This window comes from Acomys russatus, chromosome 17, assembly GCF_903995435.1.
Source record: "Acomys russatus chromosome 17, mAcoRus1.1, whole genome shotgun sequence".
In the NCBI taxonomy this organism is placed as follows: Eukaryota; Metazoa; Chordata; class Mammalia; order Rodentia; family Muridae; genus Acomys; species Acomys russatus.
Window position 1 is genome coordinate 40,064,233 of NC_067153.1, and position 23,844 is coordinate 40,088,076.

The following is a 23,844-nucleotide window of genomic DNA, read 5'->3' on the forward strand; positions in this document are numbered from 1 at the left end:
AAAACCCCACCTGTTTTCTTATAGGTTCCTCCTGAAGAGCTAGCACATGGCTGTTTTATAGTAGGCCTCCCTCTCTCAATATGTCTTTATCTGTATCTATAGCACTGTAGAGTGCTGTGCTTTCAGAAGTTAGGCAGTATAGATGCAGAGGGTTGTGTTTACACCAGGGCCAGTGCAAATACTACTCTATGACACTGGGTGATGGGAATTTTCTGGCTTCATTATAATATTCCCTTCCTTTCTTTCTTTTTCTTAAAGATAGGGTCTTAATATATATATATCTCTATCTATCTATCTATCTATCTATCTATCTATCTATCTATCTATCTATCTATCTATCTATCTATCACCTTAGCTGGTCTGGAACTTGCTATGTAGACCAGGCTTGCTTCAGACACAGAGATCTGCCTGTTTCTGACACACCCAGCCCCCTGAGACATTCTTAAAGGACCACTGTCCTACATCTGGCCTCTCATTGACCAGGAGGTTGCCATACTGTTTCTAAGTATACTTAGAAGCTATAAAGCTCACAGGGGACACAAAATTTTCTGATATTCGCAGGAAAGTTTGAGTTTGTTGCTAGCAACTCTGGTCAATTTCTCCCTTAAAAAGATGAGTCTACTCACTTTCAAGAGAAAGTCTGCCACATATTCATACCAGAGTGCTAGTCTGCACAGCAGTGGTTCTTGTATGGAAAAATAGCAGTGAATCCAGCCTGCAGCTCAGTAACCATGCTCTCACTTGTGGCACAGAGAGCATTCTGAATAGAAAACAAATGCTGTGAACATCTTTCCTTCTACCCCAGGGAATATGGAAAGGACCAGCTGCTCAGCACTTCACCAAGGACCTTCTTGAGTTTATGTTTTCTTTTGTTCTGTTCATTTGCAACATGAAGGGTACAACTACCAAACCGGCAAGGTTTACATCACTGTTTTCTGTTTTGATTCCTGCTAAGGTACTGGCAAATTTTATTGCTTTGGGACTGATGGCAAAAGCTAGCAAATGTAGTAGAAATGGCAGGTGTTATGATGTATTATCATGTAAACTGTTTAACCAGACTTTTTTTTATCTTGGGAACTGCCAATGATCCATGACCACATGAGGAAAACCACTGCTATAAACAAATACCCTATTCTACACTCTCCTCCAACCCACTGCAGCTTTTATTCATCCATTTATTTATTTATTTATTTTAAAATATCAGGTATAGGGGATGCAGTACCTGCCTCTTAAAAATAACTTCAAATTTGTTTTGTTTTGGGGGTTGGAGGGATGGCTCAGAGGTTAAGAGCACTGTCTGTCTTCCAAAGGTCCTGAGTTCATTTCCCAGCAACCACATGATGGCTCACAACCATCTATAATGAGGTCTGGTGCTCTCTTCTGGCATGGAGGAATACATGCAGGCAGGACACTGTATACATAATACATAAATCTTTACTTTTTTTTTTTTTTTTAGCTTTTGATGCATATGTGTCTACCATATATGTGCCTGGTGTTCACAGAAGTCAGAAGAGATGGAGGCTCTGGTACTGAAGTTATGGGAGGTTGTGAACCACCATATAGGTACTAGGAATTGACCCTGGGCCCTCTGCAAAGCTCTAAGACTGTATTACCAATCAGTCACAGAAGCCAAATTATCCCATTAAGCTCTCTCCCAGGAAAGGTGTTTTGTTTTGTTTTTAGGCTCTTGAGAAAAATATAATCCAACAGATAGAATTTTTAAAGCTTGACTACTTCAAGTGCTTTGGTTATTTAGGCTTGCTGTCCTTTAGAAGAAATATCTGCATATGTAGGAACTGGATTCCTCTCTTCTCTGCAAGCCAGGAGGCAGCCCCTAACTGTTATTACTTTTGCTAGTGCATAGCAAGGGACCAAATGACCATCAAAACAAGCTCTCATCTTTGTTGTTGTTTTTTGAGACAGGGTTTCTCTGTGTAGCCTTGGTTGTCCTGGACTCACTTTGTAGACCATGTTGGCCTCAAACTCACAGAGATCTGCCTGCGTCTGCCTCCTGAGTGCTGGGATTACATGCCTGTGCCACCATGCCTGGTGACAAACTCTCATTTTAAAGGCAGACCAAACTTCTAGCTTTATGTTAATATCGATTTCTAAAAGTCACTTTAAAAATAAAAACTCCAGAACTCAATATCAGTTCTTACCTCTGAGTGAGAAGTCCCTTTTCTCCAACAAGACAGGACTATCCAGTCCAACGCAAGCAAGAGCTACGCTCACAACAGCCCCACTCACAGCAACAAGCAGCACAAACATAGCCGGGCGCAGTGGCACACTGCAATCCCATGACTCAGGAGGCTGAGGCAGGGGAGTCTTGGGTTTAAAGCCTGTCGGCGCTACGTAGCAAGCCCTGTCTCAAACATTCCTGGGGATGTAACTCAGAGGCAAGCACTGGGTTAACCTGTGGCACCACCAGAATAAGGAGACCTGAGGTATTCACAGCAACTAAGTCAAAGCTTATGCATTTCTAGTTTACTCTCACTGAACTCCAGGTCAGGTATTAGCTTCATCTCAGAGAGGAGGAAAAGCGAAACCCAAGATGCTGTTCACCCAGTATATGGCTGGCTACTTGCCTACTTGCTTTACCTGTGCAGTTCTGAACTCTCTGCCCTCATTGTTCCTCCTGAACTCACTTTCTCTGCACAGCCATTACGGCCCTCCACTATGAGCCACATTAGTGGCACGTGCAGCTGTGAGCTCCCACTCCAGCTCCTGGCATCCTTCCGTCTAGGCCGCAACAGACCATGCTCTAGAAGCATGTTCTACTCACTTCATTTCCTTGCTCAAAACCTCCAACAAAGTCCTCGATTCTCATTGCAAGGTTCAAATGCTCAAATGAATTTTCTCCCATAAGCCTTTATCAAACACCCCTGAATTTTGTCCGAATGGGAATCCATGCTTTGATCTAGGCATTCTGACTTATCCTCTCCAACCCTGAATGGAGAACTGATTTTCTCTCTCTCTCTCTCTCTCTTTTTTTTTTTTTTTTGGTTTTTTGAGACAGGGGTTCTCTGTGTAGCCTTGGCCTTGGCCATCCTGGACTCACTTTGTAGACCAGGCTGGCCTCGAACTCACAGCGATCCGGCCTGCCTCTGCCTCCCGAGTGCTGGGATTAAAGGCGTGCATACCAGCGTCTACGCAGGCCTGAATTCCTGCTGCTGCTAATACAAGGCGGGAATGGATTACATCCTTAACAGGAAGCCCAGCTTCTCCTCCTCAGCACATCTGTACCTTGTTGTATCATTTACCTAAGAAGCATCAGGTGCTGGGCACACTGTGAGAAGTTATGGAATGCAGAGATGAACACAATATAACTTTTTCTTTAGAAGCTTTGGAAAGTCAGGAAGGCTTTTGATAACAAGGATACCTACACAGGCTGAGTGAAATGATACAACCTGCGAAAATGAACAAATATGCATACAGTCTATCTTACTGGGTTTCATTGGGGGAATCTGAGTGACACAGCAAAGGGTATAGATCTAGAATTCCCCACTCAGGGTGTTTTACAGGCCACAATAAAACAAGCATTTTAAACTGAAAGGTGCTATGCAAACTTAGGTTATGATTAATTAATTTGCTTCCTATCTGCCTCTTGGATTTAATTGACCATATGAACTGCTGGACTGTTTTATGAGACACATAAGCAGATGGTAAAAATTTAGCAGAATAAATGTTAGATCCAAGTTTTACTGCCTACTTAATCTCTAAGTAATGCACGCCCATCTCCTACAACTGTGGAAGGAGAACGAGGAACAAAACTCACGACACTGTTAGCAACAGCTGGCAAACCGGTAAGACTCTAACAGGACACAACTCAGCTCAAGGCTGTGGTCTAATTGGGATGAGGAGTGGATCTGTCAGAGAGCTAAAAGGGAGACTCTGGGGTCGGGGTGGGGATGGGAGAAGATAACACTTTCCTTTCCCTTAGAGGCTGCAAAACCACACAGGTAAGAAGGGGGAAGGGATGAGAAAACAGAAGCAATGGAAAGAAAACCCACGGCGACTTGAGAATGAGCTGGCTGAACTTTGACTGCGTCTTCTAATGGCCAGGCAGTGAAGAGAATGAAGAAGGTGCCTCAGCGCCACCTGCCTTCTAGCGGGGCTGAGGGTGTGGGTGGGATGACACACGTGCACACACATCCTCTCAGAGAACAGGTGAGACAGAGTCACTTCTGGCAAAAAGTAGCGAAGTACAAAGTATGACCCAGATTCAAAACATGAGCAGCAACTAGAAATGGACCCAGGCTAGACTGAGCATGATGCCAATGTAGCAAATACAAACACAGCTCAGGATTTAAAATAAAATATCGCAAGCAAGAATTCCAATTTCTAGGGATATATAGATTAATAGTGGTAACAAATCAATTTACTAGATAAAGAAGCAAGATTTAAGCCCCACCCCACCCCCTCCTCCCCCAAATCAGGATTTCTCAGTGCAGCCCTGGCTGTCTCAGAACTTACTCTGTAGACCAGGCTGGCCTTGAACTCAAGAGATCTGAATGCCCCTGCCTCCTGAGAGTGCTAGGATTAAAGGTATGCACCACCACTGCCCAGCCAGTAATGTAAGTACTTACTTTATGTTCTTAAAACACCTTGAAAAGAAAATAATATCACAATCTACCTCCTCCCGTGAGTTCCACTTAAAAGGATTTGTACAGGGAAACTTACAGCTTAGACATAGAAGGAAGAAACTCTGAAAGTCAAATGCCTTAGTGTCTAACTTGAAAAGCTAAAAAAAGGGCTTAAGATGCAGCTCAGTGTAGGACACTGGCTGCTCTTTCAGAGGACTGGGTTAGACTCCCAGCACCCGAACAGCAGCTTACAACCACCTGCAACTCCAGTCCCAGGGTATCTGATGGCCCCCCTGGCCTCTGAGGGCACGGTATATACACATGGTGTACAGACATTCAGGCAGACACCCAACACATAAAATAAACTATAAAGGAGAGGGAGTCACATACAGGTAGGGGCAAGACAGTGAAGGCTAGAATGTGACAGTAAGCATTCAGACTGGGGATACAGCTCAATTGGGTACAATGCTTGCCTTGCTAGTGTGAGAGCCTAAATTCAGTCCCCAGAACTGAAGTGAAAAACCCAAGCATGATGGTAGATGCCTGTAATCCCAGCTCTGGGGAAGCCTGCTGGTTGGCCAGCCTCACCTAAGCAGTGAGCTCCAGGCCAAGGAAAAAACATGAGTAGCTCCCGAGGAAGCACACCTGAGTTTCTTCTCTTGTCTCTACATGCAGGGACACGCGTATATGGCACATATGTGTGCCTGCATGAACATACTCCCACATCCTCACACACAAACAAATAGAATTCTTAATTTTTAGACTGATCAAAGAAGACATAAATTATCAAAACTAAGGTTGAATCAGGCACGTTGGCGCACGCCTTTAATCACAGTACTTGGAAGGCAGGGGCAGGTGCATCTCTGAGAGTTCTCAAGGCCAGTTACATAGCAAGTTACAGGCAAGCTACGGCTACACAGAGAAATCTTGTCTAAAGAAAAAAAGGGTGATGTGGTGTGTGTGTGTATGGGAGGGGGCAAGAGGGGGAGAGAGTGAGGGAGAAGGAGCATGCTGGGAATGGTGGCACACTCCTGCTATCTCAGCAGGTGGGAAGAGGAGACATGAGTCCCGCATTAGAAGTTCCTATCCATCAGGGTGTATACCACAAGACTTTGTCTTAGAAAACAAAGTATCATTATAAACTCTAGAAAATAAAAAGGGATCATATATAGTTATGAATAAATTATCTTGAGATAAAGTATATAGCCCAGGCTGATCTCGAATTCCCTAGGTCCCCAGGAATGACCTTAAATACCTGACCCTCCTCTCACCTCTGAAGGCTGGGGTTATAGGCATGCACCATGCCACTTTTATGCAGTTCTGAGGAATCGAACCCAGGGCTTCATGGGTGTAAGGCAAGCTCTCATCAGCTGAGTTATATTCCTAGTAGTTTTATATTTACGAAATTATCAACTTAGAGGAAATAGTTTCGCAGAAAGACACCAAAAAGACCAAAACTGTCAAAGAATTAGATATGAAATAAAAAACAAACAAAATCCCCCAGCAAATACAAAAACTGTTAAATAGTCTAGAAATAGAGTTACATAAAAAGACTCGGAAACATACTATTATTTTTTCCTTTGGTAGAAACAGGTGTTCTATTAAGTCTGTGAATTCATTACCATTTGAAAGGTAACTGGAACACAGCTGACACAGCAGCCTGTACATTCCATTTCCTGAACAAATGCTGTAAGAAGCCTCTTGTTACTTCTTAGTCCCAGACTCTTCCTTCAAACCAACTTCCCATTAAAGCCCATTGCGTATAGGTATAAAATTATGTGCCTACACAGAAGTAATCATCATTGGAAAGACAGCATGTTTTCAAGAAAATAAGCCCGACCCCAATGGAGATGTCTAATATCTATAAAAATAAAATGAATGCCTTTGCAGATTCCATCCACTTTTACACAACTTCAGGTTTTAGTTTCTGGAAGTGCATCTTACCCAGATGCATAGAGCATGAATAAAGTGCCCCTCCACTAATCTGAGACCGAGGAAGAATGAGATCTAAACACAAGAGACAGCTCGATACAGACAACAGAACATTTCAACATTTGGAATCAAACCCTACAGATAATATGATGTGGTCATGATAGGTCTGTGAGATACATATCCGTGGTTAGCTTCGGACATTTTCTTTTCCTTTATTAAGTGGCAAGGGGTGGAGCTGTACTAGAAAACCAAGTACAGAGTTTGTACATTTTTCTAATTGTGCTAGAAAATTATCATAGACTAAAAAACAAAGCCATTATGGCTGCTATGCAGCCTAGACAGGCTCCAGTAAGTATATGGGCAACACAAACTGGACTTGCTTTCTTCTTTTATTTATTTATTTATTTATTTATTTATTTATTTATTTATTTAGGGAGACAGTTGCAAGGATGGAGAGGTGAACCTGGGAGGACTGAAAAGTGAGGGTGCATTATCTGTATTCCCAAATAATCAATAAAATATTATGTTGATAAAAAGAAAAGTCAGGCAGAGGTAACTTGAGAATTGTGTAATGCATGTGTGCCATCACTGAGTTACCTCTAGCCCCTTTGTACTTTTAAGTTTGAGACAGGGTCTTGCCAGTGAATCAAGGCTGCCTTTGAATTCTCTTTGTAGCTCCAGGAGACCTTGAATTATGGCAACCCATCTGCCTCAGATTCCTGGGTTGCAAGGATATAAGGCTGTGCTACCAGGCCTATCAGGAATTCTTGTAATGTTCCTGATAGCTTTCTAGGTGGGTACTGTGGCCTTCATTTTCTTCTATTTCAAGGGAAAGGAACTTTAAATAACTTGCCTAGCATCATCCTTCTGAGGCCAGGCTGTGATTTAAACTTGTCACCCGAATCAACCCCAAGCAACTGGCAACTGCTGCCTGGGGGAAGGCGAGAAGAGCTGAGGTGAACACGGCTGTGGAACTGTGTTTGCTGAACTCCTAATGACTAAGGGTGGAAATGAAGGGCAAGGGGCCAGTGGTGCCTGGCTTTTGCTTAAGTGACTGAGTGACTTGGTAGTGTAAGTATACAGAGAAGGCTTGTAAATTAAGAAAAAGGGGTTTTAGGACTCAAACCCAGAACACTGCAACATCTGGAATTTGGACAAGAGGAAGGGGACCCATCAGAACACCCACTGCTGAGTACACACACAGGAGGGAGGGACAAGCCAAACGACCCAGAGCTGGGGACAGGAGGCACGTGAGGCTGTACAGATGAGAGCTGGGTGTTGGGGACTCACATGATGGAAAGTACAGGAAGGCTGCTTTGGGGCAGTGACAGTGAGGTTTAATTTGAACTCCCCATTGTCTAGCCACAAGGCTTAGGGAAGAACAGCCAGTACTTACGCGTTATGCAGTGAAATACAAAATGCTAAGCTAACTCAAAGGGCTTTCTTTCTCTTTCCTGAGAAAGGTGAAGATTTCACACATCGTGCTACCTTGTGGCTCCTCCTTCACGTACCGTGAGAGATCCGTTCTGGTTGCTGGGTGAACTGCTACTCTGCTCTCCATGGGGCTGTGTGCTCCCGTAGAGTGTCAGGTTATGTTCACTGGTCTGGCCGGCATAGTCCTGAGTGTGTGGCACTCCGTATTCTGTGGGAATTCCATTCTGTGGAGGTGGTGGAAACGGGATGGTGGTAAAAGGCTGAACCATTGCGTCAGGAGTTGTTGTTGGCTCCTGGTTACCCTAGAGCAAGGGGCAGAAGAGAAAGAAGAGTGAGTAAATAACTCTTCATTATAAAACCACTTTCAAGGTAAATATACAGGACTCTTGGCATGCTCTTCCACTGTCCCCACTCAGGAAAAAACTGCTTGGATCATCAGATACATTTCTCTCTCTCTCTTTCTTCTTTCTTTCTTTCTTTTCTTTCTTTCTTTCTTTCTTTCTTTCTTTCTTTCTTTCGAGATAGGTTGTCTCTGGGTAGCCTTGGCTGTCTTGGAACTCACTCTGTAGACCAGGCTAGCTCTGCCTGTGAACTCAGCCTCTGCCCGAGTGCTGGGATTGAAGGTGTGTACCACCACCGCCTGGTGGTAACTTTCACTCTTAAAAAATTTTTAACTTAATTTTACGTGTGAGTGTTTTGCTGCAAGCACTATGATACATGTGGAGGTAGGATGACAATGTGATTCCATGTCCTCCTTTGATATGAGTCCCTGGAATCAAACTCAGATTTGGTGACAAGCGCCTTTACCACTGAGCCATCTTGGCAGCGCAGAGTTTTAGTTCTTGAGCTTCTTTCCAAATCATTTGGTGGTCTGCCTGTACCGACAGTTGCCAGACCACACTGCTTCCAATGTCTTTAGAGGACTGACTGGCCTGAAGACTGATATGCAACAGACAAAAATTCAAAGTCAGGTGGATCAGTAGACGAGTGAGCCTAAGTACTGCCTTTTGAAATCTTCAGAAAGGGTCTACTAAGAAACACAGGATTTCTTTAAGACTGTCAAATACAAATAGCCAAAATACTATGAATGTAACATATATATAATTCCTGATTGTTTCATGGTTCTTTTTGCTGTAGGTAGTTTATTGTATATATATGTAATAATATAAATGCATATGTAAAAATATTTAATAAGATAAGAAAAAAGTCATTGTTTTTTAATAAAATAAATTGTAATTTTAAAAAAGAAAAAGAAACACACAGGGCTTACAGACACAGTCTCTAAGGTCAGATCAGTGGCTAAGGGACTGCCTCTAGCTTTCATGAACTCTAACCTCCATTCTCCAGCCCATCCTGATGGGAATGAGACTGTGACACACAAGTACACAGTATGAGTCATCCCACAGGGCCATTCCTGACAGAGTTGGCTCAGTCAACACCAACTAGTGTAGGAGATGGGGAGAGAGGGAATGTTTCTAGGACACACCTGTAGTCTAAGCCCTGCAGAGATGCAACCACAGTAGGACTCTGTCTTCCATAAGAGGGGTACAATCCACCATCAGGTCAGGAATACTTTTTACTTAGACATGTGACTGACAGCAATACTTTTTCAATTTTCTGCTAAAACCAAAACTATTTATGCTAAGAGGACAGACTCAGGATAAAGCTTTATGTTTTATAGTATTTGCTCAGCCAAATATATTATGGTTGCTGTTTTTATTAGAAATATAAAGTCATTTAAATTCTTTTTTATTTTTTTGGTTTTTCACACAGGGTTTCTCTGTGTAGCCTTGGCAGTCCTGGACTCGCTTTCTAGACCAGGCTGGCCTCGAACTCACAGCCATCCACCTGCCTCTGCCTGTCTTGTGCTGGGATTAAAGGTGTGCGCCACCATGCCCAGCTATTTAACATTCTTAATAATAAAAAACAATTAAGAATGTTTTAAAATCAATTTTCAGTTCCAAGTTTTAAGTTTAAAGGGAAATACAATGGCTCTCACCCAACCTATCATAGTAGATATGATTACCTCTACTTATAGGAAATGCTTTGAAAATATTTGTATTATTTTCAAGATTTACGTGCATGTATGTATGTTTGTGTGTATGTGCATGCAGAAGGCAGAAGAGGGTGCTAGACACTCAGGAGCTAGAGTGGCTGTGATCTGCCTGATGTGAGTGCTGGGAACTCAACTCAGATCCCTGGAAGACCAATGTGCTACTTTCTATTGCTGGGACAAAGCAACTCAGGGGAGGAAAGAGTTCATTTCACTTTATAGTTTAAAGTCTGTCATGGAGGGAAGACAGTGCCCTTGACTTAACCAAGTGAAGAAGACCACTCCTGACATTAACCTTGCACTTCCACATGAATGTGCATACACCAGGTTGTGCTCGTGCGTGCACATACACACACAAAGCCGAGAAAGGCAAAAAATACAACCTAGAAGCAATTTAGTTTGTAGGGTTTAAAATATGGCTCGGCAGTTAGGCGCACTGGCTGCTCTTCCAGAGGTAAGAACCTGGAAGCAGGAACTGATGGAGGAATACTGCTCACTGGCTCCTTGTGGCCTGCTCGGCCAGCTTTCTTATGAAATCCAGGACCGCCTACCCAGGGGTGTCACCGCCCACGGTGGGCTGGGGCCTCCCACACCAATCAAGAAAATGGCCAAGACTGTTTCCAGGCCAGTCTGATAGAGGTGAGGTCCTCAGGCGAAGTCTCCGTTTCCCAGGTAACTCTGGTTTGTGTCAAGGTGACAGAGACTAACCAGTACCAACAGCGCATGTTCTTCACCAAGAGCCACATGCTTTATATTCACACCTGGAAAAGTGAACCATTATCATCTTCCTAGGATAAAGTCCACGTGATATAGGAAAGAGAATTTTATTGTCTTTCCATTCATTTTTTTCAACTTCGTTCTAATTTTTCTATTTTGTAATCCTGACTCCAATTTATAGACATAATCTAAACAGCAGGCTGCAAATCCTAAAGGCCCACTAATCCCAGTCTCCCCATCATAAAAATAAATAAATGTGTAAAAGAATATCCCCCCAGTGTAACTGGGATACCAAAAATATTTTTGTTTTTAAGCATTTTACAAATGTCACCTTTATTCCCTGGGATTTGCTTAGGTAGGGTCAGATTTCAAACTTGACATCTCCTAAATCAAATTAATCAACAGGCCTGGGAAGATGGCTTAGTAGTTGAAGGGCCTGGGGCTGGGGCAGCAGAGACAGGAGGATCCCTGAGGCTGCTGGCCAGCCAGTCTTGCCAAATGGTGAATCTCAGGTTAGATTAGAGATCCTGTCTCAAAACTAAGGTGAAAAGCAATGGAAGAAAACACTGTATACCAACTTACAGCCTCGACACGCATGCAGATATACAGAAGGACATTTATGTGTACACACCCACAGACACAGACATACATGTGTACACCGAAAAAGATATATGAAAAGCTCTCAGCTGGGAGCCTGACTGAATACAGAGGCCTATTAGTTAGATCTGTTGGCAAAGTAAGTGTTGCCCATGACTATGACAAAAGAAACAATGCACCTACTTAATTGTTACCACAGAAAGATAAGGAAAGAGTGATAGATTTAAAATCTGGAAGCAGGGCTGGGGAGGTGGCTCAGCAGTCGATCACTCCACCTGTCTTGTAAATGTGAGGGTCCAAGTTTGGAAACTCAGAACCCAGTGATGTTGGCTGTTCTGGTGGCTGGCCTATAACTCCAGGCTTAAAAGCAGATGCTGATCCCTAGAGCATGCTGACTAGCTGGTCTGGCCCTGTCTGCAAGCTCTGGGTTTGAGTGTGACCCTACCTCAAAGGATACAGTAGAAAAGCAAGTGAGGAAGACTCTCGACATCACTCCTGGACCTCTACATACACATGCACCCACACAGGTATGTGCATCCCCCACATATGAATACAGATACTTACAAATGCAAACTATACACACATATACATAAAGAAGAAAAAAATTTTTTAAAATCTAGAATCAGTTTTAAAAGTGCTTTGTAAAGCCGAGGAAACAGCTCAGCAGTTAAAAGCATTGGCTGCTCTTCTAGAAGATCCAAGTTCAATTCCCAGCACCCACAAGGCAAATCACACTTGTTCCAGAGGATCCAACACCTCTTCTTGCCTCCCAAAGGCATTAGGCACACATGTGGTGCACAGACACATATACACACAAACACCTACACACATAAACTAAGATAATTTAAAAGACGTTATAGAAGAATGATGAAGCAAATGCAGAAGAATAGAGCAGCCAATCACACATGGAAGACAAAACAATGGTAATGTGCTAGACCTGTAGCAAAATTAACTCTGGTCTTAGCTATATACTTAAAGCTACTCTGCTACCCTTAAACCTCTTCAGTATCTAAAATATTCTGTGTTTAAAAAACATCTAGAATCAGTTAAGTTATCTAATGTACTCTTCATAGTTTGTAAATGGCTAAGTTCCTTAAAAGGCTCACAAAAATCAGATGAACTGATTATATAATAAAAGACCTACTAACTGAAAAATCTATTAGCACTAAAAAATGAACAGAATTGTTATTTGATTTCAATCATCAAGGATCCTTTCCTGCTACAGTCTCAAGAGTTAGCTAGGACACTGACCCCATAGGTCAGGAACCAATGCCACATACCGAACTTTCAACTTCCATAAACCCGTGTCCTCATGTCTTTGCTGACAGCAGGTATGTTCATATTGTTTGGGCTTCACCCCCTACTCAGGAAGTATGCTTAAAAATCTAAGGGTTGCTGTCCTTTAAGGCAGCATGTGACGGGATGCAGAGGCTAACTTTTCTGTTATTCAGAAGCACTGCTTCTGAGGAGTGAAAGAGAGACAGCAGCAGTACCTGCCAGGCTTGTGCTTCTAGAAGGGTGGTGTCAGAAGGGACAGCTGTGAGAGAGGCAACAGCAGCTGCAAAAGCACACTTCCTGCAAGTAGAGGACCAGCTTCTTACTGGTGCCCATAGAGAGATCTAACACTACCTCTTCCCCACAGTGCAAACCGACTAAATTTCAGGCCTAACAGTTCTTGGAGAACTAAAGGACTGGACCTAACTAAGGCTGAGTGTGTTTGCTTTCACGCGACGTGCTGAAGCCACCAGTACAATCAGGCACTACTGAACAGTCAATACGATAAAAACAGGCTAAGCTGGGGCATACTGCAAGCTTACCTCTAAATCACCCCCCCCCCCACACCACACACAGACTTACTCAGAGGGAAATGACAATACAAATTTCTCCCCCGAGGCTGTGCTTTTCTATCTCACACATAAACGAATGAATATTTAAACAGGAGAATAAATATTTCAGAACCATCAGTTTACTAGGTTAAAGAGACAAACTCTGTAGTGGTGGCAATGTCTCCAAAGTTCAGAAGCCCCCTTCCATTTACCCTGAAAGCAGCACTCAGAGGCCCAGACATCCATGGATCATGCCTTCCATGAGCAACAAGACTACCAACTCTGCTTCCACCAACACCCGCTGCTTGCAACTAAAAGCCCCTCCCCCATCCCCTTCCTGTCAAGTCTTGTCAACATGATTGATGGTTTATGCAATCTATAGATGTTGCTCACTTTTTCACTACAATTTAAATTAATTTAGTTTTTTCTTCATGGATAATTAAGTCAAACTGGAAAATTATTAGGAATAGTAACAACTCTGGTTCAGAATAAAACACCGGGACAGAAATGCTTTCAGAATTATAAAAGAACTATGTTTTGGGCTGGAGAGATGGCTCAGCTATTAAAGGCTAGGCTCACAACCAAAAATATAAGATCTATGTTTTGTGGCGGTGCTCTACTGTAGTCTATTTGGTCCCTATTCTCTTCCCAAAACAAAAACCTGCATGTGTCCACAATCACAAGTCTAGTTTGGTTTGGACATTCTCTATTTTGCAAGTCAAGTCAGAAATGAACTACAGATTTCTTCATTCTAAGGTTTTCCCTTAGTGAGGGGCTGATGGGCATACGGTAGCATTTCTTTAGACAGCTGAGGAAGAAGCTGAGGCGCCGGGTGTCCACTAGAAGCTGGGGTCCTGGGGCTGTGCTATATACCACAGGGAAGGAAGAGAATAGCACGAGGGCTGGGAACGCACACAGAGTTGGAGGCCAGCCTCGGCTACGTGGGACTCCGTATCAAAAACAGAGGACTACAGAGATGAATGGGTAAGAGTGCATACTGCTTTTGCAGGGGACCTGTGTCCAGTTCCTAGCACTCACACTAGGAAGCATGTACCTGCTTGTAACTTCAGCTCCTAGGGACCAGGGGCCTCTTCCAGACTCCATGGGCAAAACACACACACACACACACACACACACACACACACACACACACACACACACACACACACACACCGAGGTGGGGGGGAGGAGGGAGAGACAGAGAGAGAGAGAGAGAGAGAGAGAGAGGAGAAGAGAAGAGAAGAGAAGAGAGACTTAAAAATTTAAACATTAACTTGACTCATTGCTAAGAAGCTACCAAAATGATTCTTTGAAAATAGAGCTAGCTGTGCTCTGGTCTGCTCTGCTTAGTCAGCTCATTCTGGCCAAGCCTGTGTCATGACATAGACACAATTTCTGTTGTGGGCGACCACTACTAACTGGCCACACAGCCCTTGCCCTTGTGGAGTTTACTTTTAGTAGGGACAGAAAAATAACCAAAAACAAGCAAAGCAATGACCAAACAGACTGCTGGAAGGCAGGTGACAGGGGACTTCTACCGTCTACAGGAGGCCAGGAAAAGCGACATCTGGTCAAGTCTCTTTGGAGATCAAGGCAGCAAGATGTCTGTTTGGATAGAGGGACACCACAGACAAAAGAAACACAGTACAGAGGTCCAGAGCAAGAGACCCAGAGGCATGTGACTGGACTTGAATAGATAGGCAAGACACAGGGGCAGGTGATGAAGTGACGAAGGTGGTGGTGGAAACAGACCCAGCATTCTGGCTTGTGTGGTCTAAGCAAGAGCTCAGGCACAGAGGCAGTGTGGACAGGCAGGAGCACTAGACCCATCCCAAACACTACCTCAGAGGCAGTGTTTGAGATCCTGTGCTGCCCCCATCTCCCCACTTCTTTCTGTACACCAATTATTCTGTCAACATGCCCTGATCGGGCTAATCCACACAGTGTTTACTTTGTGGTTCAAGCATTTCTTCCTCTCTGGGCTCTTACTCATCCAAAACAGACCCCTCTTCTTATTCCACCCTAATACTTAACTTCCCTGGCCCTGTATCCTACTGTAATTTTACTTGTTTGCTGACCCACTGAGCTGTGGTTTTTCACAGAGCAGGAACACCCTAACCAGGTAATACCCAGTTCCAATTCTTTCTAGGTCCAGTGACTACTGAAAACCTCTCAACCTTCCAATGGGTATTTTTTTAAACATAAAAAAGGAGTTACTGCCAGGCTTGGTGGTGCACGCCTTTAATCCCAGCACTCAGGAGGCAGAGGCAGGTGGATCTCTGTGAGTTTGAGGCCAGCCTGGTCTACAAAGAGTTAGTTCCAGGACAGCGAGGGCCGTTAAACAGAGAAACCCTATCTCAAAAAACCAAACCAAACCAAACCAAAAAGGAGTTACAATCTTGTATATATAAACTTTGCTATTTCAAAAAACATCCAAATACTGACGATAGAACAGAAGAAAAACCACAGGGACAGGAGACTGCAGGAAGGGATAAGGAGCTTAGACTAAAGGCTTCCAACTCAGAAAAATCCGTGATAGTCATTTCTATGGTGTAGCTGGCAATTCATTTTCCGTTTTAAGTTTTATTTTGGGGGCTGGACAGATGGCTCAATGGTTCAAAAGCATTTCTTGTTTGTAAGAGGACACAAGTTTGGTTGCTACCATGACACCAAGTAGCTCACAACTGTCTGTAATACCAGGTCTAGGGTCTGATCCCCTCTTCTGGCTCCTGCACAGCACAGACACAGGCACACACACATAATAAAAAGCAAAACCCCTCAACCCTTAATTTTGATTAAATGTGCCCATGCAGGTGACAGCAAACGAAACAGTTCAGAAGCTTGCAAGAAGCAGCAGACCTATCCCTCCCTCAGTCTTCTGGGGAATGGTCCTCTTCTAGCATCTCTTAAGAGGCAGAGGTCCTAGGCAGGGGGGCCGGGATGCTCCTACACTTAGGGAAACCAACACACCACAGTGCATATGTAGCAGGACCTGAGGCTCCTGGAGAAGGGACAAGTGAGTTTGTTCCGTGCAAAGCGGGCATGAAACAGTGCTGTGCCAGCCTCTGATGGGGGAGGGAGCAGAGAGGGACACCCTTAGTCTCTCTGGAGACTGTTAGCCATCAATAAGCAACACCCAACACACTGCTTTGGAAGGCATTACTGCCTTGCCCTGAGATCTCTCCTGGTAACAATGTTAGCAGGTTTTGTCTCAGACCCAAGTGAAGGAAGTCAGTGTGTCTTCTATTTTACACCTCGGGAGGTGTGAAGTCCAAGTTTCCTACCCTTCCTCTGCTCATCCTTTTCTGAAGTGTGCTGCTAGTCTTCTTAACTCTTCTCTGACACCAACATACTAGTGCTATGCATGATCTCTAAACCTACGAGGTTCCCTCAAGTTCTCTTCTGCTCCTCTCAGGTCAGGGTTTCTTTTTGTTTCCTCTGGCTCCTGGATGTTTAAAGTTCTTCTGGGACTGCCAAGTATCTTCATGCTCCAGTGACCCAGGTCGAAGGGCCCATAACCCAGTATGGTTTCCTTTACTCATCTGTTTTCTGATGAGATCTCACTCTGGAATGAAAATTCCAACTGGGAAATCAAAATGTGACAGGGACAGGAGAGCACCACAGGCTTCCTGTTAGTGTGGAATGTCATCTCTCCATTTACCAAGTATCATAGTAATGAATTCAGCTTCTACAGCTGAAGAGATGGCTCAACCGTTAAAGAGTGCATACTGTTCTTGCAGAGGACCCGAGTTTCTGTGTTGGGCTGTAACTCCAATTCTAAGGGGACCTGATGCTCTAGAGCCTCCATGGGTACCTCTACATACCCAGCTCCAATCCCGGCGCCCCGCCTGTGACAAGTACACATATGCATAATTAATAATAATACATTTTTAAAAAAGAATGAAGAGTTGGAGAGATGGCTTAGCAGGCCAGAGTCCTTGCTGTTCTTCCAAAGGATTCAGGTTTGATTTACAACACTCTACACGGCTGTTCACAACCATCTCTTAACTCCAGCTCCAGGGGTCCAGTCCCCTTTTCTGATCCCCGTGGGCACTGAACAAGTGGTACACAGACACACATGCAGGTAAAACAGCCCCACACATAAGAATAAACTTGGATGTGGTGGAACGTGCCTTTAATCCCAGCACTCAGGAAGTAGAGGCAGGCAGATCTCTATGGGTTTCAGCCAGGTTGGTCAACATAGGGAGATCCAGGACGGTCAAGGCTATATAGTGAGGCCAGTCTCAAAACAAAACCATCCACAAACAACAACAACAATGAAACGATAGTATAATTAAACTCCCCAAATATGTTGATCAGTTCTTTGAAGAGAAGCAATTGCTTGTGTCACCTACCATGCCGAAGAAAAGGGTGGCATAGTAGGGAATGTTTGGAGGGGTCTGCACAGTGCCAAGCACCTAGCACCCATCTAAACCGAGCCCTGGGCTCATTTCCAGATTCATTTTGTGCTGGGTACACTGTCTTCACCAAAGCAGCCTCGTGAGTCTGCTGCCAGGCTCAAGCGCCTTCTTTTTAGCTAACATTTTGCCCAGAACTTTGTTTAGCCCTTGTTATCAGCTGTGGTACTACTCCCCACTTTTCAGACTTTGAAGAAACTTATGCATCTGGGCCAGGGTGATGGTTAGTGGGGGAAAAGCACTTGCTGTGCAAGGAGAGTCCAGATCAGTTTACAGGAATCCATGTAAAGCCCAGACCCAGGACATGTGTCTGTAATCCCATGGGAGCTAGAGACAAGGGAATCCTCTGGATGCTTGTGAGCCAGTTGGCCTGGGGTAGATACACAGCTCAGCAGCAAACATGAAGAGAGAACCCTGCCTCAAACAAGGCCAGAAGACGAGTGCGGAAGCTGCCTTCTGACCACCACACAACACAAACATGCACGCTCACATGTCGTACACACACATACACACCCCAAAATTAATAAATATTTTAAAGATGAAATTTGGTACAATGAGGCTGTGGAAAGCAGAGCAACTCAGAGGAACATCAGAGTCAAGAGCATTCTGCGCCTCACAGTCCTAATGTCCCAAGACAGCGTGGCTAGCAGTTATTCTAAGCCTTGGACAGACAAAAGATTTCTAAGTGTCTAACCACTCTCAGAATACAAAAGAAAAATCAAGTATTTGCCAATTAAAAGCCTCCTCCTTAATGAATGCAACAGTGGCCTAGACAAGAATGCAACCCAAAAAGGAAAATTATTTCTGTTGCCTCATTGATCTAACAAATGGATCAATAAGGCATGTCATGGCCTCTAGTCCTTCAGTCAGGAACAGCCATGAAATATAAACCAGTGATTGCAAGATTTAATCTTTGTTCACAGACAATCAGAGAAGCAGGCCATTTCCCCTGATCAAGACACACCCAGATTTTTCTCTACATTTCCTGTGAACAATCAAGCCAAGACTCATTTTAAAAGGTGGTGGTAGTGTGGTCACTATCTATTTCCTCTCCTTATCTGAATTTCATCATCTGTATCAAAATCACACAGTTATTAAAAAAAAAAAAAAGTTCATTGGGTGGAATCTGGCCTAGAATCATTGCAGCATCACAGAGGAAAATGTATTTAAATAATTTTTAGCAAAGAATGACAGCCAGGGCTGGAGGAGTGATGGCTCAGTGGTTTAGAGCACTGGCACCCCTTTCTAAGAGGACTGGGGTCAGTTCCCAGCATTCATGGTGGCTTATCACCATCTGTAACTCTAGTTCCAGGGGACCATCAGGCACTGCACATACAATACTCAGACACATGTGCATACAAAGTCACACACGTAAAATAAAATAAGTGAAACTAAGAGGGGGGAGGGGGACAAATAACAGGCTAATATCAAGTTGGACTCACGTCTCCCTTTCGGAAGGGAGACACAAAAGGCACCTGCACTTGGGTCACTATAGGTCAGCCACTTGTTAGGCAGCAGGACACACAGAAGGGAACATGAGTTCTGGCCTCAGTCCTGCCTATACCAGGTGCCTGAGCAGCCCATGCCTCTCTGGAGTGTACTATGATATCAAACTTGGGATTTAGCAGCCTGCAGTTCTGTGATAAGGGGCCTTACTCAGGAAAAGAATCAAGTTTCTAGAAAAAGAAGAAATGCGTTTGGTATATTACCATGTAAAAGTAAGTGTTTTCTTCTGTAAGAGAGTCAGCAAAATGTTATTAAACAGTTTATCTGTTCTCCAGCTCAAACAGCTACAAGCTATTGCAGAGAGCCAATAAAGTTGGCCCTCCCTATCTGCAGGCACATCTATTCCCAATATGTAGAAAAAGATGAGTCAGTACTAAAGATACACAGGCCTTTCCTTCTCATCACTCTCCAGAGACTCAAGGCTAGCAACTGTTCAAAGCACTTACACTGCTTCAGGGACTATAACCCAGGGAAGGTCTGATGGCATGCATAGGGTTTACGTAACACCTCACAGGGGTGGAACCAACTCTTTGGAGGCAGCTGGGTGCTGAGCATTCGTGGTCTCTCTCACACCTTGTACAGTGCTCCCCACATGACTTACTACACCCTTAGACTCTCAGCCACTGTGCTGATACAAAGGTCAAGAAATAGTTACACCAAAGACATCTCCATAAACTTATGCTAGAACTTAAGGCTTTGAGAAAAGTAACACACTTCTCAAAGTATTGGGTAAGATGGCTTAAAGAAATTTACTAAGGGTATAGAAAACTGCTAAGTAAAAGTTAATACCAAAGCCCAGATTATTGTTTTGAGAAAGGTCTCACACAGCCTAGGCTAGCCTTCAACTCTCCAGATATACCAGGGATGACACTGAGTTCCTGATTCTCCTGCCTCTATTTCCCAAGTGCTGAGATTACAGGTATGCACACAATACTGTTTTTATGTGTGCTGGGGATCAAACTCAGGACGTTATGCATAGTAGGCAAGCACTCTACTGACTGAGCGCCAGCCCAGCCATGGTCTATATTCTTTATGCTGTACTTGATGTAATGTGGGACCATGGTGGAAGAAAGAGGGTAGCAAGACATTGGAAAGAGAAATCTAGGTTAAAATCCAGACTCTCTGATCGTGTACGAGTCATTCAGTCCCTCAGTGCTTCATGTTTTTCATCTGTAAAGTAGAAAAGGGGTCATTGCCCATCAATGTACATGTAAGCACGGAGATCAGTCTACAAAACTCTTTGCTTGTGGCTTTAAAAACAAAATAAAAAATATCAGGCAGTAGAGACTTTAGTCATCCAAAATACAAATCAGTCACTGAGTTAGAATCTTAAAATCCTCTGTGCTCTTTCCGCCGTAAACACTGACATTAACAGATACACATAAGGGAAGGGGGAGCCTTGTTCTTCTCTTTACTAAAGACATAAAAACACAGTTAAAGAAATTAATCACTGGTCCCTTGGACTACAGCTGTGCCTGCATCTTAGGTATTTTCTCTTAATGCTGCTTGAAATTGTTGTTCAGCTGATTTTCATGCACCAGCTAAGAATACACTAAATGAGACACTATTTTCATTTTTAAAAATCTCTCTTTTGCTTCCATTCTTGTTACCTCAACCCCAAATACAAAAAGCAAGAACACTTAGAAGACAATACAGTAGACAAAAAAGGCAGTGATCTCTCAGATAGGAGGGCAGGAAGGTGGGCTGTACAGCTGGCCTGGAGGATGAGGGGGGTGCTGAGCCAGAGCTGGTGGTCTCCAGGAAGTGAGCACAGTACAAGAGGTTTGAGAGGCAGGCCTAATAGGGGTCACTGTGGGCATCCTGGGGAAGCTAAAGCTGTCCAGAGACTCAAAAGACCACACGCCCCAACTTACTAGCTGTCCTGTGCATGAGCGGAATAAGAGACTGGAGAATGAGCGAGCCACCTCAAAGAAACCCAGAGAATAAGGCTAGGCACCTGAGATGTCAGGGAAGGACCTGCTCTTAGCCACAACAGAAAACCCGATGCATTGGTTAGAAATTCCCATTTTGCTCTGTAGCAGGGACAATTTGCCAGAGACTAAACAGCTCTGGTTCTGTCTAACAATGCTTTAAAACAAGACCAAGAGGACTGTATTACTTCTAAGAAACCTAGCTGTGTGAAACTCAAAAATAAAGCTTGAGTATTTATAAAATTAAGAACAACCACACCCATAAGGTATATTCACTGTGTCTAGAATTCAACTAGTTCACAGGCTTGCAAAGAAACAGGAAAACACAAGCCTGTCACACTGAGAACAGATCTACACCAACCACACACCCAGAGTGAACAGTGAAGGGAGCTAAGGCATCTGCACTCTCTGTGTTTGCGATGTGAAGAGAAAACACAAGCACCTTGAGAGGCACAAACAAGATCCGTGTTAAAATTCTAGATTTGGAAATTGGATTAGACTAATGACAATTAGGCTCTGCATAACAGAAAAATCAGTGTGCATAATGCATCACAGTAAGAATTGTAAAAGTAAACACATAATGACAATTAGGCTCTACACAGCAGAAAGATCAGTGTGCATAATGACATCACAGTAAGAACTGTATAGGTAAACATAAGGGGGTAAGCACATGCACACCCCCAAGAACAGTAAGCCCTGAAAATAACACGAAATGATCTGAAACATATCTAGGTTGGCAGCTTTTCAAAAACACTACACAAAGGCTCTAACTTTAAGGCAACCTGAATGTGGGGAAGGGAAGGGAGATGGCCGGGCAGCCGTTTATACCCTTACCCTTCCTTCCTTGTTTGCCATCTTCTTCCTCCCTCCTCCCTGCTAACTTCTGGGAGGTTGAGTGGCCTATGCCCCTGAGTCTCAGGCTACCCTGGATATACTCAGCTTTCTACTAGGACACCTGCAAGTTCTGTAGCGGCACATCCCCCATCTGTTTCTAGCTAAGCAAAGCGTCAAGAACACATCACTGAATCAGATCTGGTGATGGACACTGGTGACTTAGCCCCAATCCCTAGAGTCTGGCATGAGAAAGAGTCAGACAACGTGCTCTAGCTATAGGTGTCAGAGGAGTGGCTTCCAGGAGAGCTACACAGAGGCCAAGGAAGCAGAGAGAGGCATACCTCTGTTAGGCAAGCTTTCTAAACTAGAGAGCTTTTCAGTGACTCCTGAACAACAAAAACAAAGCTGAAGGGAAAGAAGTATTCTGGTTTAAAATAATGATACACGAAAAATAGTAAGGAAATACTGGCTCTAGGGTGGAAGAAAAATATTCATGTGAGGGCAAAGGTCAAATTTTTAAAAAAATTATTTATTTATTCATTTTATGTGTATGAGTGCTCTATCTGCATGTACACCTGCAAGCCAGAAGAAGACATTAGATCACATTATAGATGGCTGTGAGCCACCATGTGGTTGCTGGGAATTAAACTCAGGACTTCTGGAAGAACAGTCAGTGCTCTTAACCACTGAGCCATCTCTCCAGCCTGGTCAACAGTTTCTTTTCTCTTAAAGAATACGACTTAAGCAGGGTATGGTGGTGCACACCTTTAAAATCAGCACCCAGGGAAACATAGGTAGGCAGATAGCATTGAGTTCAAGGCCAGCCTGGTCTACAAATAAGTCCAGGACAGCCAAGGTTACACAGGGAAACCCTGTCTAAAAAACCATGAAAAATATGATTTAATTTGAAAAAGACTGTGATTTAATTAAGAGAGAGAATCACAATGTAATTATATTTCTCCCTTCCCTTTGTTCCCTTTAAACCCTCCCATATGCCCCTTCACATTTTCCTTTAAATTTATGGCTTCTTTTTTCACTAATTGTTATTGCATGCATATATGTGTATACTTACACATTCCTAAATATACCCTACTATATAATGTTGCTTGTGTATATGTGTTTAGGACTGGCCATTTGGCACTGGACAACCAACTGGTGTGCTCTTCCCTGGGGAAGGCCTCCTTCCCACTGCCAGCTTCCGTCAACTGGCTATAGCTCTCTGTAGGAGTGAGGCCTCCAGAGTTCTCCCTGCCCACCTTGCCAATGTGCACTGTGTCATCATTGTTCAGCTCACATTTGGGCAGTCATGTTGGTGAGACCTTAAAAAGGCTTCTTTTAAGAGAGATTCAAAGTGGCCTGTCAAACTGCTCAGAAGTATGCCACTATAATCAACCTACACAGGAAAACCTAACCCATGCTTAAACCATACCAAGGACCTGTACCCCGGGGGTCAGCAAACTGTCTGTGGCCTGAACCCTGCCCACCCCTCCTGGCTTTACAGCAAACCAAGTGCAGTGCTTTGAATGAGCATGGCCCTGTGGCTCATAGATTTGATCACTTGGTCCCCAGTTGATGGAGCCATTTGAGAAGGGTTTGGAGGTGTGGCCTTGCTGGAAGAGGTGTGTCACTGAGGGTGGATTAGGAGTTTTCAAAAGCTTAGAACATTCTAGTTAGCTTTCTCTGCCTCACGCTAGTCTCTCAAGATGCGAGTCCTCAGACACTGTACCAGCACCATGCCTATCTGCTGAATGCTGCCAAGCTCTTTCCCATGATGGTCATAGATTCTGATCCTTTAAAACTATACGCCCCAAATAAATGCTTTCTTTTATAAGCTGCCTTGGTTATGGTGTTTTAGCATATTAGAAAAGTAACTAAGACACCAAGCAAACTTTTACCTTTATAAATAGCTGAAAGTAGGGGGCTGGAAAGATGGCTCAAAGGTCCTGAGCTCAATTCCCAGCAATAGCACGGTGGCTCACAACCATCCATAATGATATCAGATGCCCTCTTCTG

At 43.8% G+C, this 23,844-nt stretch overlaps 1 protein-coding gene across 38 annotated transcripts in view; it reads right to left on the minus strand.

Annotated features, from left to right (window-relative positions):
* Rbfox2 (RNA binding fox-1 homolog 2) overlaps positions 1 to 23,844 on the minus strand; it is a 271,178-nt gene that overhangs the window by 47,696 nt on the left and 199,638 nt on the right. For 25 of the 38 annotated variants that reach the window (XR_007832191.1, XM_051159880.1, XM_051159887.1 and 22 more), the window contains one exon: positions 8,027 to 8,251. The exons of the other annotated variants lie outside the window; for them this stretch is intronic. Coding sequence is in view for 24 of the 25 variants with exons in the window: in XM_051159880.1 (XP_051015837.1) it covers positions 8,027 to 8,251 (225 nt within the window). In the remaining variant the exon portion in view is untranslated. The remainder of the gene's footprint in view (positions 1 to 8,026; positions 8,252 to 23,844) is intronic. 38 annotated transcript variants of the gene reach the window in all.